The sequence below is a fragment of the Dacryopinax primogenitus genome (assembly GCF_000292625.1).
Source record: "Dacryopinax primogenitus strain DJM-731 SS1 chromosome Unknown DACRYscaffold_1, whole genome shotgun sequence".
Lineage (NCBI taxonomy): Eukaryota > Fungi > Basidiomycota > Dacrymycetes > Dacrymycetales > Dacrymycetaceae > Dacryopinax > Dacryopinax primogenitus.
Window position 1 is genome coordinate 1734021 of NW_024467198.1, and position 14390 is coordinate 1748410.

Below are 14390 nucleotides of genomic sequence, written 5' to 3' on the forward strand. Positions count from 1 at the left end.
TTGTGATTTCGGACAATGTTCTGGGTGGTCCTTGTAGTAGGTGTCGACTTTTTCTTTAAGGTCCCAACTGGGCCAATGATGCAGGATAAATCGGCTGCCAGTGAGGAAATGATAAGTGCCATCTTTCTCAAGGAGTCCTTTGTCCACATATTTCTGGGTGCCTGGGCATGTTGCAATCTTGTCTGTGCAACCAGTAGAGATGCCATTGAAGTGGCAGAGCACTTGTTCAGTATTCCGGGGGCCATATCCGTTTTGATTTGGGTAGTTCTCCACTGGGACTGGAACCCAATTTGCACCAGTTGCCGGTGTGTTATTGCCATAGGTATTTTGGGAGGGTTGTCCATAGGAGTTCTGCTGAGCAACCAGTTGGTTCTGTGTTGCAGGTTGCCAGTTCATAAGCATGTAAATCTGGGAAACCATTCCTTCCAAGTTAGCCATGCATCCAGTAATATCAGCAACCTGTGGGTTGCTTTCCATTTTGACATCTACAGGTGCCAGTGCTGGTGATGCCTCCTGCAAATAATTGGGGGATGGTGGCCAAACCTTCATCATAGTGTTACCCAGTGCCCATTCCACTGTCTCCTTTAATTCGACTGTTGTCCATGGTTCATCTACTGCCCTGTCTTATTTCCATTCAAGCCTGTTTACCATCTTGTCCCAGAGTTGGCTTTTGGTGGGCAGGAATTCATGTACGCAGAGGAGGGACTTCTGTTGGTTGAGAATGGAGATCTGGTTGTGCTTGATGAGCCATGTTGAAATTGAGTAGAAGTCCTGGTAGAATTTGGCAAATTCACCCTTGGTCTTAATGCAGCATTGCCACTTGTGAATGAGGTTGTTGAGGTCCCAAGTTGCATACCAGTGTTCATTATTTGTGGTGCCAGGGTAGTACCTCAGTATTTTGGCCTTGAAATCCTCATATGAGTTCTTGTCCACATTGTCCATGCCATCATGGATCTGTGCCCATAATTTGTAGGTGTCGTCATCAGTGTAAAAGTGAGCCCAGTCAATCTTGTCTGCTCCATCAGTAACAGCTGGTTTGCACAAGCCAAATAGTTTTTCCAGGACCATGAAATAACAGGTGATGCCGAGAGGTGTGGGAGAAAAGCAGGGCACTGAGGGAGACTCCCTGCCCATGGGCATTGTGCATTTACTCACCATGAGGAGTCATCAGACTGTGTCCACTATATCGGTGTTACTCTGGGTGGAAGCAGTCAATGATACCTCTGTATCCAAAATTGTGGGTGTTTCTCAGAGCACAGTATGTTGGGCTTGCCATTCATCCCTAAGCTTGTTCTGTTGGTTTATAGCAGAGGTGGGTGTCGGAGATTGGGAAGCCAGTATTGAAAATTGGAGGAGGTGGAGTTCTCACCTCAGCAGCTCTTAATCAATAAAAGGTGCCTCACATTGGGCTCCAAAATGATCCAACCCAAGAGGTGTCCAAAATATTGGTCCAATGGGTGGTGTGCAAGAACTTGCTAGGGAAAGAGGGAAGAGATGGGGAAAATTGGTAGGAATGCCCAAGTCAGCCCATAGCTGAGCTGTCAGAAATCAGTTGGTAAATCAGAGCTTGCTGTCCATCTAGTCAAGTATCACAATAAGTCAAGTTGAGTACGCTGAGTCAAGATGATGCTGCCTATCCAGTATGGGGATAATTGGATCCATATAACGCTATCGGAAAAGGGGCAGAATAAGCTAAATACAGGAGTTTCTGGAAACTACTTATACTAGCTACTGAAAACTGCACTCTATACTAATCCAGTCTCTAGACACCTCTCTAAGGCAAGCGTTGGCATGCTGAATATCCGGGTGGGTCAATCCCGTTGCAGAGGAAACCTGCTGTCATCATGCCAAATATCCAAGTGGTCTCATCACCTGGGGAATTGCAGTAGTCACCATGCTGAATATCTGTGGGGCAGTCGAGACTTGTTGCTGGGGCATGTTGTCCATGTAGTGAGGGTCTGTAGTGCTGCACAATGGTCTCTAAGGCCCAAAAATAGCCATGGGAATATTGGCCTGACACACCCCACTGGAGGTGGGGTTGTTCAATGCATGTGCCCAGTGGGGCTGGCCAGTGTAGGCCATGAAAGCATTGCACTCTTGCATGGCATATTTGAGTCAGTCATACTGGTACTGGACATCATTGGGAAGGTGGAGAATGCTGCCCTGCTTGGCATGGTGGAGAAGCAAGGCATAAAGGTCAAAAAGGTTGGATGTATGTTTGCCTTGAAGGAGGGACAGGCAATATTGACCTTGCTGCCTGATGCTGGCATTTGCCAGCGTCAGGTTGTATATGTCTGCATTTGCAGATGAGGATGCACTATCCCTGCATCAGTCTCTGCTAGTCCTAGGGATGATGCCATCTACCAACCACAAGCAGCCCCTCTGTTAGAGGTATGTGCTTGGCAAGACAAAATAACAGATCACTGTCCAGCAGCCCCTCTGGGAAGAGGTATGCACTAGAGGGGAGGGAAGGGAAGGGAAGAACAAATGAATAGACATGCATACTGGGCGTGGACAGTCTGTGCACAAAAGAGATGGCAGAGATGGTCTTCAAAAGCCATGTGCTTTTTGGCTTGAAGGACAGATGGCATGCCGCCATAGTAGACCTGAACCTCCTCTGCCACTTGCTTCTCACAGTAGAAGTTGAGGTAGTAGGTCATCCTGCATATCCTGCAGTGTAAGGATATGAGGACAATGGGGATTGCACCCTGGGCCAGCATGTACAACATGGCAAAGTGCTGGTTGCAAAGGGTCAACATGGCATGCATGCCAGTGCAAACATGGTGGAGACAGGCATCCCTAAGGCATATTTGGGTCAGGGGGTAGAAATATTTGATGCCTAGTAGTATATAGATGAATGGAAGATAAGGGGAATGAAAGGAGGAGCTCACCAAGGTTGTATTTCTGTGCAAAGCATGCAAAGAAAGGGAGGGGATCTACCAGAGGGCCAGTAGGACACATAGGATCCCTGTCAGGTGTCCAAGCAGTCCACTGAAGAGCTTGCCAGAGGATGGGAATGTGCCCTAGTAGGAGCCCAAGTGAATTGGAGAGGGAAGCTGTGACTGTGTTTGGTATCACAGCCAGGGGAGTGTTGAGGTGTTTGATGCCAGGGATTTCTTGCCAGGCAATGTGCATTTGGAGGTGCTGGCAGAGGGTGATGAAGAGGAGGGCTTGCTGGATGGTGAGTCATGGCAAGGACTTGTGTGCTGCCAAAAGCTGGTGAATGAGGTCAAGGAGTAACATGGTGGGTGGGGGAGTTGGTATGAGGAGAGGAGGGGAGGGGAGTTGAGGGAGGGAGGAGTCAGCAAGAGGCAGTGGATTGGCAGCAAGCTCAGCTGGTTGGATGATGACAAGCATGACTGGTGCTGTTTGTCAGGTATAGTAGATAACCAGTGACAATGTACATAATGTAGGAGTACAATGGAATAATATTATGTCAGCTGAGTAAGGTGTGTACAGCAACCAAAAAACACTGCCACATACCCTGTCCAGAGTCCAGAGTCCGGAGGACCCTGCCCCAAAACTCGTATGTACTGCACAGTTGACATGAGCACTGCCACATAGACGGGGAGAGATCGGCCAAATATCTTCAGTGCCAGCAAGACAACTTACCGCTGGACTTTAGCCACCTCTCTTTCCTTTTCAGCCCACCAAGATGCCCTCTGTGACAGCATTACGTGGTCTAAGGCTCTTGGCTGACGCCAGTACTGGATCATGTACATGTCCACCGCCTCAATATCTATCCCCTTGTGCCAATGAACTTTCAGCGCATCAATGGTGCCAAAGTCGCCGCTGTGAAAAGTAGCATGCTTGCTCCCTTTGTGGTGCCACCAATACAAACACGGGAATGAACCGTCTTGAACGCCGTTCGACCGCCGGTGAGCCTGCAGCTCGTCTGCTATGCTGTGTATCTCGATGGCACGTGTTAGTGCAAGCTTGCGGGAGTCGATCCTCGGATTCGCATATATATGTAGCTGCAGCAGATATTACTGCCGATTTGCTGAAAGACGTCAGTTGCGTGCAGGTGGACGAGTTTAGGTGTATTTCCCACAGGGCGTAATGGTACCTGACTAACGGCATGGCCGGACCAATCCAGTGGATGGTTGATTGTCCCTTGTGGTCATCCACGCTCGGATTTGTCGCTCTGCGGCGGTTCCACATGTCTGTCCACTTATCCCATGATACGGAGCAACAATGACGCGCTCCTGACGGGAAGAGAGTTGAGTCTTCCAGATGTAGACAAGCGGTTCGGATCGTTCCACAATCGGTTTTTGGTTGCTTTTGCCTCTCCTGGCGAATGCCGTCACCACGGCCCCATATCCCCTGATCGTCCGCTCCTTCGGCATACAAGCTGGATTAAAAGCTGCCAGCCAGGGGCTATGGTCTGATTGGGCCCAGATCTCGACGATTCGGACCTGGAGGATCTGTGCCCGGGCCAGCACATGCTGGCGCCTAATCGGGGTTCTCCACTGATTATCAGGGCTTGCCGGCGGAAGCCTGTCCACCTGGCCATGGGGCATGTGCCCAAGGGACGACAACGTCCCGGCGGGCAGCGGCAGCAGCGGGGAGTGCTGATTGTTCCCTGAAGACCGCGAGATCCGAAAAGGGATATCTTGACGGAACGTGGACACATGCGAACGATAGAAGCGGAACGGGCGCGCTCTGCCGGGGGAGCGCATGTGTGCATCTGCGCAGAAAACTTACGTAGCACTCCAACCGATGGAAAAACCTGTCCTCGTATTCCTCGTATCCCAGGTTTTCGAAAGCGGTGCGGTCGTCCTGTGGAAGAGACAAGTGCGGCGCACGTTGGGAACAACGCTATCCCGTGGGCGATAGGATGTTCAAGGGGAGAATTTCCTGACAATAACCCCTCGCACCGCCTCCTCGTCAATGGAACTGCCCGTATCGACAGCGCGTATCGAGGCGACATCGCGACCCCGTCCAGAAGAGGAAGTACTGGCCGAAACCGATATTGGGAAGGACTTGCCGATGCGCAGAAGGGGGAATGCAAATTGCAGAAGACGGAAGGAGGAGATGGAAGAAGACGCGTCACCAGTTCTTTAGTTCACTAGTTCATTGGTTAGGAGCCAATAATAGGGTACATGTACAACGTTTCTCGTTTTGTTGCTGATTGTATAATACGGCATAAGACGAGTATTCGCTGGCCGCTCTGGGCAAGGGGGAAGAAAAAAAATCGAGTGATAACAGAAGAGTGTAATCTCAAACAAGGCCGAAAGGGAGAACGAGAACAAGGTAGAATACAGCTCCCATCCGTAAGGACACAGCCGGGCCCTGGGAGGGGGTTGAGGAGATCCGAAGTAGACGAAACTCAGGACAAGGGAAGCACAGCAACCGCTAGTGATACACGAGCTCGATGGGTGTTTGAAAACGAAGGGAAAGGAAAAGAGAGAGATTGGGAGGGGAACAGTGGACACTAGTTCCTCTTGCGGCCGGGGGAGAGGTCGGAAACGGGGATCGTCTGCCATCCAGTGGCTTCAGGAATCCCGCGCATACCAAGCGTATGTCTCCTCCCGTCTGCACCGCGCTCAGGCATGCCAAAGCTCGGCATCGAATTCCTGCGCTGGTAGGCGTAATAATCCGCCGAAGCAGCAGGACGGACAGCATCGTACGGAGTGGGCATCGTCGCCGCTTTCATCGGTACTTGAGGAACGCGAATAGGGCTATCGGCAGGATATGCATGACCAGGGTTGGGGCTGTTGAATGCCGAAGCAGCGCGGGAGACGCTCCTGCTCCCCTCGCTCCCTGCATCCGAGTCCGTCGATCCTCTCCTGCCCAGCGCTTCCTCCGCCTTGACAGCAGCGATCGCACGGAGACGTGCAGCCGTGACGGGGCTCGTTTCGCGGGATATGACACTGACGATCTTTGTCGTTTTGCGGACCTTGGTCCCGCACCTGAGCTCGTCGAACCGATGTGGGCGGACACGTCCATGCGTGCGCTCATACAACCCGCATTTGTTGCAGACGATCTTGCCTACTGTGAGCGTGCTACGACGCCAGGAAGGTGGCTCGGTTGTATGGCAATTATGGCATTTACGCCGAAGGAACTGAATATCCCAGTTAGCCGAATATATGCCGTACAAAAATATTTTCAGGGCTTACCTGCGTCTCCTTCGACGCCGCGTCATCCGTGTGCATAACTTGCATCAACTGCGGTCTGAACACGAGCTGCTGTACCGAATGATGTGACGAGCTGCTTCCCGGGCGCGAATAGCCCCCCAACTCAGGGGAGCGTCTTTCTTCCTTCACGTCGTACCCATTCTCGCTTCCGGTTCTGTAGGCCACGAGGCGACCATCGTGTAGCGCTGAAGGGTCAGTCGCGAGCGTCATCCCTCCTTGTGCAGGAGCAGAAGCATATATATTGCCGTCCGAGTCGGAGGAGTAGTCCAATTGCATTGCCTGCTCGCTGGCAAAGCTGCCGTAACTGCTAGCGCGGAGCACGGTTTCCTGCGCATACATCCCCTGTGCAGAGACGACGGCGACGTCTAATTGATCGGGTAACTCAGCCTCGGGTGTGTAATTCCAAGGCTGAGGCATGGGCTGTGAGAGCGCAGGCGGCGCAGGCTGGGAATAGTACAGTCCCGGACTGGACTCGTGCTGCAGCCTGTTGAGCTTGATCTGGGCATGCTGGAGATCGGAGAGGAATGCGCCTTGGGAATGGAGAGAGTCTGTCGATGATGATCCTGACCAGTACTGTTGGCCTGCGGGCGGTTCATGTGACTGCTGGACATCGATGTTCATCGTGTGCTCGTGCTGCGGGGGTGCAAAGGCGAACGGATACGGTTTTTCGTGTACGGAGGGAAGCTGGTGAGCGTGCTCAAAGGAAGTGCGAGCGGCGAGATGTGCAAAGGAAGAATGAGGCGGAGACTGATTGTAAATCATTGCAAACTCGTCTGCGGAGGAAAGGTCGGTGCGTGGGGAAGCGGTAGAAGGGGGCGTGGATGCCGAGGAATTCGAGAGGTTGTCCGAGGTTAAGAAGGCTGTCGAGGTTTGTGCGCTGTCCATGAGTTGACCAGGTGGAGTAGTACACGGCGGTTCAATTCGGCGCGAGATGGGGGTCAACAGGGATCGCGGACCAGTCCAGATTCAGACCAAACAGCGGCGATTGTTGGGGTCTGAGGAGGTCGGACAATGTGTAAACTCCGGCGGTGGACAATCGGGATTGGAAGTAGGGGAATGGGGCTAGACAGGGAAGAGGATGTTAGGAAGACGAAAGATGTATGCTATGGTGAGAAACGGACCTTTGAGAAGGGCAGGCGGGGTAATATAACGTTCTGCGACTAGGGCGGTACCGAGGGGTGCCTTGACCGACGTTGTGGATGGACTGGCTGCTGGCCTTGTAGGAGAGGAAGAGATGAGGGGAGGGAGGGGAGAGGGGGGGTTGAGTGGGTGGGAAAGCAGGGCTGCATTGTGTTGGTTATAAGTAGTCAGGGGATAGTTGGCTGTGAAGGGAGGGGGGTATAAATGCCGAAGTTCGGAGGATGGGATAGAATATGGTTATGTTCGCTCGGAGGGATAAGCAGCGGACGTCCAGGTCAACGTTTGGCTTCCTAGGGCGAGGCTGTGGTATTAGTGAACAACACCACCCAATAATGTAATGACCAGCGATTCCCTTCTGACGCGTGTTGGTGCCCTGTTCTCAACCAAACTATTGCTTCCATTTTCGCACCCCTGTTGGTCGGGGACTCACTCTCCGTCTCTCCCCTCTCAACAACAGGAACGTGAAAAACTACAACGCGGTGCATCCCGGGACCCCTAACGCACCCTCCCTCTCTCCCTCTATCCCAACGGCCCTCCTTCCCGTATCCTCCCACTCTTCTTCCATGCCACGCGCCATTCCGAATCTCCCACTCTTTCCGCCCAAACACGAGTGTTTCGTAAACGTGCCCCTGTCCCTTCTCCGCCCAACACAGAATACACTCTTTTCTTGCATTGCAGAGGTTTCATTGTCATCTATGATCATCCCTCAATGCCCGCACTGCTGGCCAGAGAAGCATAGTCATCATTGTCAGTCTCTCAACTGAATACCTCCCCGCGCAGCCACATGAGTCAGTCCAACAGTCAACCGCTCACGCGCGCAGAGAAATCCTACATCGCACCACCTCACCCACCTTCTCGCTTCTTCCCTCGCCCACCATCGACGCCCCATCTCTCCGTTCGTCTCGGCGCAAACACATCCCCTGCACCGTAGCCGGTTTCACCTGCTTATCCCTCGGAAAACCCGTTGTGGACGAGGGAAAAAATAGAGCAAGGGTAGTACAGGTGTATATTACAGAAGGTATAGAAAACAGGGGACAAAAGAAAATACTCCAGGAAAAGAATTCGTACACATTGCCCAATCCAGTATCCCATATTCATGCTCCTCTCCGTGGGAGCCCCGCGCACAGGCATAGTCCTTCCCAATTGCCTCGGCTTAGACCGGCCCTGGTGCGGAAGACCGGGGAGTCACGGCCGCGCATCCACCCCGTCCACGATCGTATTATTTCACCTTCCGGCCTTTTCGTTTCTCGCCTGCACTTCCAAAACCCTTCTTTATGCAATCGGAACAGTACCAGCTGTCGGGCAGTGGGGGTTTCAATCCTACACATTCCAGGTGGAACTAGAACCGCGCCCCGTGTGAGAAATGTAACCAACTAGTAAGACACATGAAACAAACCCATTGGTATCGGCACTGTTCGTTGTCGCAGCCAATCATCTAGGGTTCCGAATTATGAGCAAATGACAACGGACGGCGGGATTTAGGCCGGGGCTTACCTCGCCGAAAGACTTCTTCTGGCAAAAACAGTAGATGTTGTCATCGCTCTCGTCTTCCTCCTCGCCCTCTTCTGCCTCCTCCTCCGACGCATCTGGCGAGCGTACCGTCGTGCTTTTCCTTAGCGGTGAGGGTTGCACTTGGGACAGCCTTGATCTCCCGAGGGGGAGACTGAGCACAACCTTCTCCACTTGACTACTGGTTAAGCGCCGCTCTACACGTGATAAAATTATCCGACGGTGAGTCCCCGAGCTTCCCGTGAACGTAACATGAACATTGCACTCACTCTTTTGCGCAGGTCCGCTCGCCGCCGGCGACGCCGAGCTCGGTGTTGCCAACGCTTGCCGCAACCCTTCGGCAATTTTATCAACTCCTCGTGTAGCGGACGGCGTGAGGTCCTCTGCAATCGGTTCCCCGGTCAACTTGGTGATCTTCTTCATGTCGGCCGCTAGGCGTCCCTTGGCCTTGTGGATGAGGCGCTTGAGTCTCCGTGCCAATTCAACATTTTCATCCGACAACTTCCGCGCTTTTTGGAAAAGGTCCTCAATTTCTCTCGTGGTCACATTCTCGTCCGCATAGTTTATGGGGGGCTTGTTGTTCCTCGTGTTCTTGAACAGGTTTACTTCGCGGGACTGGATACGGCCTATTGTGGCTGTATGGTTTCGCCTTGATCAGCAAATCCGACATGGGAAACACTCGCACAGACATACATTGCAGCTGTGTATCCTTCAGCTTGATCTCGTTTAGAATAAATTTAACCTCGTTAGGAAGGTTGTCCAGACCTGTACAAAGGCGATGACTCAGCCTGCAGAGAGTCCGACATCGACGGAGCGGACATACTGGCGATGTACTCTGCAGCAATCTGTGCCGACTCCTCCATTGTCATCCGATATTCCCACGAATAAAGCAGGGCTGTTGCTTAGAATGTATACAGCTAATCCTCGTCGCGTCCGGTGCCGTAACAGAGCTGTGGAGAGATGCTATGGTGAAAGGGACTGAGCGCGTGCGGCGCCAAGTGCTGGCACAGTTCAGGACCCCGGGCACCCCGCGTGTGGGTATCGAAGGCTGTGCAGTTCCAGAACTGGAGAGACCCTGGCCGTCAGCAGCGAAGACCGCAACATGTTGAGTGCCGCCTTCATAGCCCGCCTGTTCCAATATCGCAAGAGGCGGTGACCATGACAACCCGACGGAGTGCCCCACACCATCACGGCGGGAAAGGTACACGCCAATATCCATTCAGTCCATCGACGGTCAGGCTCTTCCGATCCTCTCCGTTATACCCTTCGGTCCGAGAAACTTCGGCGAGGACGGCCATGCCCTTCAACGACCAGTCAGTGCACACGATAACCCGAGTTATGTGCGTCTCTTTCTTTTTTTTCTACATACCGGTGCTTGTACCGCCTCGATATTGCGTGCTGGCTTGTTCTCTCTCAGAATGGCTATGGTCACGATCTCTGCTTCGCCAGCACTTCTTTTCGTGATCAGCACGAGACAGGAGACTGGGCACTCTGATTCTTCCTCGGTTTTCGTAAGACCTGTGGCTTCTTTTTAATCATCAGGCGGCGGAACTTGACCGACATACAAAACATGTCCTATATTTCGTGCCTGTTCCTTGAGGGCTATTGTTTTGCCCTGATCTCAAGGAACACGCCGAGACCGATTCCTATCTCGTGCTGGCGGTCTTCTCCAACAATCAGCCAGTGCCTGACGCGGCAAGAGGCGGATCAGCTTTGCCACTAACCCTTGATGAAGTGAGAATCCAATGACGCTTATTCGGGTGCGTTGTTCCATGCACAAGGAGCTGCCCGATGTTACCTGATGTTACGTACCTCCGATGTAGCACTCGCGTGCGGTCTCGTAAATGCGCCTATCAGACCCCAATCGCATCCGGCACAGCAGCGAGGACACTGTGGCTACCTCGCCTCGGTGGATCGTGGATCCAGAGGTTCCATAGATACGCCGTCTACCCCTACGTCGGTACTACCGACGATTTCTGGTGAGGGATCGCGTACGAAGTTCGTACGCGATCTTGTTCGTACTACGAACAAGACCGCCGGGTGTAGTGTTGGTTGATCGTGCAACCGACGGGATTCTCTAGCTGGCCGGCCAGCTTCCAAGAAACTCGGGCAACAACTCCACAATTAATCGTCGGCGGTGTTGCTATCAACAATAGGCGAGCTACACCTAATTTCTGATCATGTCGGGCCTCAGACTGCTTCAAGTCGTGGCTAATCCAAAGAAAGAATACTGTCCGCGGACAACCCCAGCCCGATCGATTCAATCAGAAAAAGAATGGGTGCGCGACGCTTCTTCGTTATCCAGTCATTCCGCTCATCACTGGTAGAGCTCAAGTGTTCTGATAACATCAAATACATGCGCAGAGCGGCGCAGCGGCCAATAAAGGTGTATGTCCTGAATACGTACTGGATTTGGTTGATACGAATCGGGAAATAGATACCACAAGTTAAAGCAGTGAATGAAAAACGGTTCTGTATTTGAGAGCGCCAGAAATTACCATTTGGGCTGGTCCCTGGCTGAGACATGACCGGCAACTACAAAGCCCCGAGACTTCGGGCAGCCATAGCATAATGTTGAAAGGCTTTCTGAGACCTACAATTGAGTTTGCCGCATGGTCTCAATGCTTATATAATATATATGAAACGCAAAGACAGGGTCAAGCGGCCCGCCCCCGGATAGGGAGAGTATACAGTCTTTGACGCTCGTCCACAAGGCTGGTTGGCTTCTCCAAGCATGCAGCCCCCCTCAAAGGATAGTCCCATGTCGGTTCACCCAGGGGTTGGGCTCAATCGGAATTTTTTTCCCCGATAGAAAGAACTTCTTGAGGAAAATGAGTCGGGCCCACTGGTGCGCCCACGGTACGAACTGTCACGCTCTCATTGCTGTAGGCATCGCGCAGGGACCTCATCGGCGGAACAGCGGCGCAGACTCAAAGGTGCAATGGAAAACATGTTTTAATTCATTCTTCTTGCCCCCAGTGGGCGATCGGTGCTACAGAACGGCGAAAAGCCGTGGTTCCCGCTTGAACCGCGCCTATAACAAGAAAAGAGCGCCCACTATCTGAGATGCACCGCTATAGGAGATCAACGCGTGCCAGTTGTTGTTCGCTCCTGAGAGGACAGCGCCACCAATGGGTGCACCGGCTGCATTGCCTGCACTGGGTCATCAACACAAGGCGGGCATCATTTTAACGGATCAACGTACCGGGTGTATTGAATAGTGTTAGAATGCCTGAGAGGGTGGCTAAGTTGTTCACTCCATAAAGGGTTGTTGCCGTGACGGAAGTAAGAGACAAAAAGGTTCCCCCAAAGAAACCAAAAGATATGGAAGCGACGATGATCGTAGCATAGTTGTACGCGAAATTCCAGATCAAGAGCTGGACAACGCCTGCCATACCAACTGCGATGATGAACGCATTACACGCTCCGACTCTATCAGCGACATGTCCTACTAGTGTCCGTCCCAGGGCGGCAGCGAAGTTCATTACGGCAGCTGGTACTAGAGCCATTACGGGTGATACGTCCGGGATGATTGAGCATGTATATTGTTGCATGTAGAACGGAGGAGGGAGATACCCGCTGCTGAGGGGTTAGCGCCTCACTGAGCTCAGAGTACGACACGTACAATACCGCGAACATGATGGCAAGGGATAGACTCCAAAACACAGGGTCTGTGAACAGCGCCTTGTTCACCCGACGAAGCGGTCGAGTAAGATCAGGAAGTAGCAATCCAGGGTGTGCCCGGCTTTTCAACATGCACAGACCGGCGACCATGAGAATTCCATAGAGACATGCGTAGATTATCAGCGTCCATTTCAGAGCCAGCCTGTTGAGCAACTGTCCGGCCACTAGAGTAGTTGCTCCGCCCGCTGCAAGAGTGAGCATAAAACACATTCTCCGATCCGTGTGCTCACCAAGAGAACATCCTGCGATGACAAATCCCGTCGCTAAGCCTCGCCTTCGACGAAACCATTGAGCAGGATACGACAAGACAATTGGAAGAATAAGACCAAGGCCGATGCCAGCCAGGACACCCTAACATAAGATGGGGATCAGAATACGTTCCAAGTCACAAAACGGCTTTGCACCTGTCCAAGGAAGAACTGCCATAATGTCTTGCAGAAGGTGGAGGCCAGCATGGAAACAAAACAGCAAACGCATCCCCCGGTGATGAATGGCTGATATGAGGTGACACCCAACGCGCTGCCAGAAGGTGCCTACCCGATATCCGCTGTCATGTGGGGTTAGAACCATTGACCACACAAGTAGAGAAGACTCACTGCTGGTCAGCCAATTTGCCAACTATAAAGGCCACTGGTGTGGAAATCTCAATCTGAGTCAATATGGTAGGGCACAGCAGCTCAGCAGAGTCTCGCGCACTATGCTGGGGAGTGATCCCAAAAAGCTTAGAACAGCATCGTCGACGTCGGGAAACAAATTATCCTTGTGCCAAGCCTGGAAGATCCCCCATGATAGCCTTGTTATTTCGTTATCAAAAACGCCCCATATTTCAGTCTGCATCATGTACTCACGTCCATCCTATGAAGAAAGCATTATAATTAGGAACACGGTCTTATTGTGATGCAATCACGAACCAAGCGTAACTGAAGGGTACAGCGTCCGCGTCGTCCTCGACAATTAGACACAGCCAAGCGTACCAGCGGAAATGATTGCACAGCCAATTACAACCCACCACCCTCGTCCACCTTCGGGATAATCTATTGATCCCTCATCAATGGTGATCAATTCCGACACTTGAAGGACGGAGCGGAGGGATTCAAGTTTTTTTCGCAGATGGTTTCTCGCACACCAGGCCATTCGCGGTGTTTTCGTTAACAGCGCAGTTCTCGACAGCAACACTCGACTCTGTGTGGCTGGAAGCAGAGGGCAAAGACATACTCAGAGATCCTAGGGAATCAAGGGGAGAAACAGTGGTGTGACGTGCCTAGATCGGCGTAGCTTGGATATATACGGTCGTGGAAAATTGAGAGCATGCTGGCAGGAAAATAAGAAGGCGTGCATACAATGGGGGAATTCGCCCCTCGACATGGCGGTTCCGGTAACCGGGACTTCAAGTAGGCGAGCTTCTTCTTCTCAAACTCATCAAGCCATTTGATGTGCAAGTAGGAAGAGGCCCTCATTTGAACCGCCAAGAGTCCGATGCCGCCGTAAAAAGAGTCGGAGAGAATTTTCTGCTGGTTACCAAAGTAGTAAATACCATCTGTGGTCGTCGCCAGACAGATCCAGAGGACAAGAGAATCCGAAATCAAGTCGCCAGGGTATTTTTGGGTCCAGAGCAGTTCGGTGGCAGACCGTGACGCCAGTCCGCAATAGCATTCCGACGCATCAATCAAAGAATACAGAAGGGGACGCGGAAGAACCGCTGAGGGCGGAGGGATATTCCGAGATGCTGAAGAAGGTTTTTGTTGTTTGGTCGCACAGACAAGGCTTTCACAAGAGATCGTCCTGCTCAGGTGGATCGGCTCCAACACGAAGTCTAAACAGTGCACATACTTTCTGAGAGACGCAGAATGAAGTGTAAGAAGAGATCGAGGCGCAATTTCGACCCCACGGTTTCATTGACACGTCTTGTGAACTGCTGGT

General features: G+C 52.2%; 4 protein-coding genes across 4 annotated transcripts; 1 reads left to right on the forward strand and 3 right to left on the reverse strand.

Moving 5' to 3' along the window:
• Positions 1–7053: 7053 nt before the first annotated feature.
• On the reverse strand, positions 7054–7854 carry DACRYDRAFT_103489 (uncharacterized protein; the record flags this gene model as incomplete). Its single annotated transcript, XM_040767764.1, has 3 exons — positions 7054–7199; positions 7259–7420; positions 7782–7854. 3 exons carry the CDS (start codon positions 7852–7854, stop codon positions 7054–7056), a joined length of 381 nt encoding a protein of 126 aa, XP_040633436.1.
• A 642-nt stretch (positions 7855–8496) lies between these two features.
• On the reverse strand, positions 8497–9655 carry DACRYDRAFT_113224 (uncharacterized protein; the record flags this gene model as incomplete). Its single annotated transcript, XM_040769590.1, has 6 exons — positions 8497–8616; positions 8674–8712; positions 8772–8983; positions 9056–9421; positions 9480–9551; positions 9610–9655. 6 exons carry the CDS (start codon positions 9653–9655, stop codon positions 8497–8499), a joined length of 855 nt encoding a protein of 284 aa, XP_040633437.1.
• Positions 9656–10579: 924 nt separating this feature from the next.
• Positions 10580–11213, forward strand: DACRYDRAFT_19653 (uncharacterized protein). The gene is made up of 2 exons (XM_040771603.1): positions 10580–11065; positions 11114–11213. The coding sequence occupies exon 1, from the start codon at positions 10588–10590 to the stop codon at positions 10840–10842; it is 255 nt and encodes an 84-aa protein (XP_040633438.1). The 5' UTR covers positions 10580–10587; the 3' UTR covers positions 10843–11065; positions 11114–11213.
• Positions 11214–11832: 619 nt separating this feature from the next.
• DACRYDRAFT_26748 (uncharacterized protein) lies at positions 11833–13505 on the reverse strand (the record flags this gene model as incomplete). Its single annotated transcript, XM_040774288.1, has 7 exons — positions 11833–11939; positions 11992–12365; positions 12412–12655; positions 12701–12821; positions 12875–12964; positions 13167–13325; positions 13431–13505. Coding segments are annotated over 7 exons (1170 nt in total), but the record flags the coding sequence as incomplete, so codon positions are not given.
• Positions 13506–14390: the final 885 nt, after the last annotated feature.

Coding starts and splice junctions, on each gene's coding strand:
- DACRYDRAFT_19653 (XM_040771603.1), top strand. CDS start 10,588: ATGTTACGTACCTCCGATGTAGCACTCGCGTGCGGTCTCGTAAATGCG.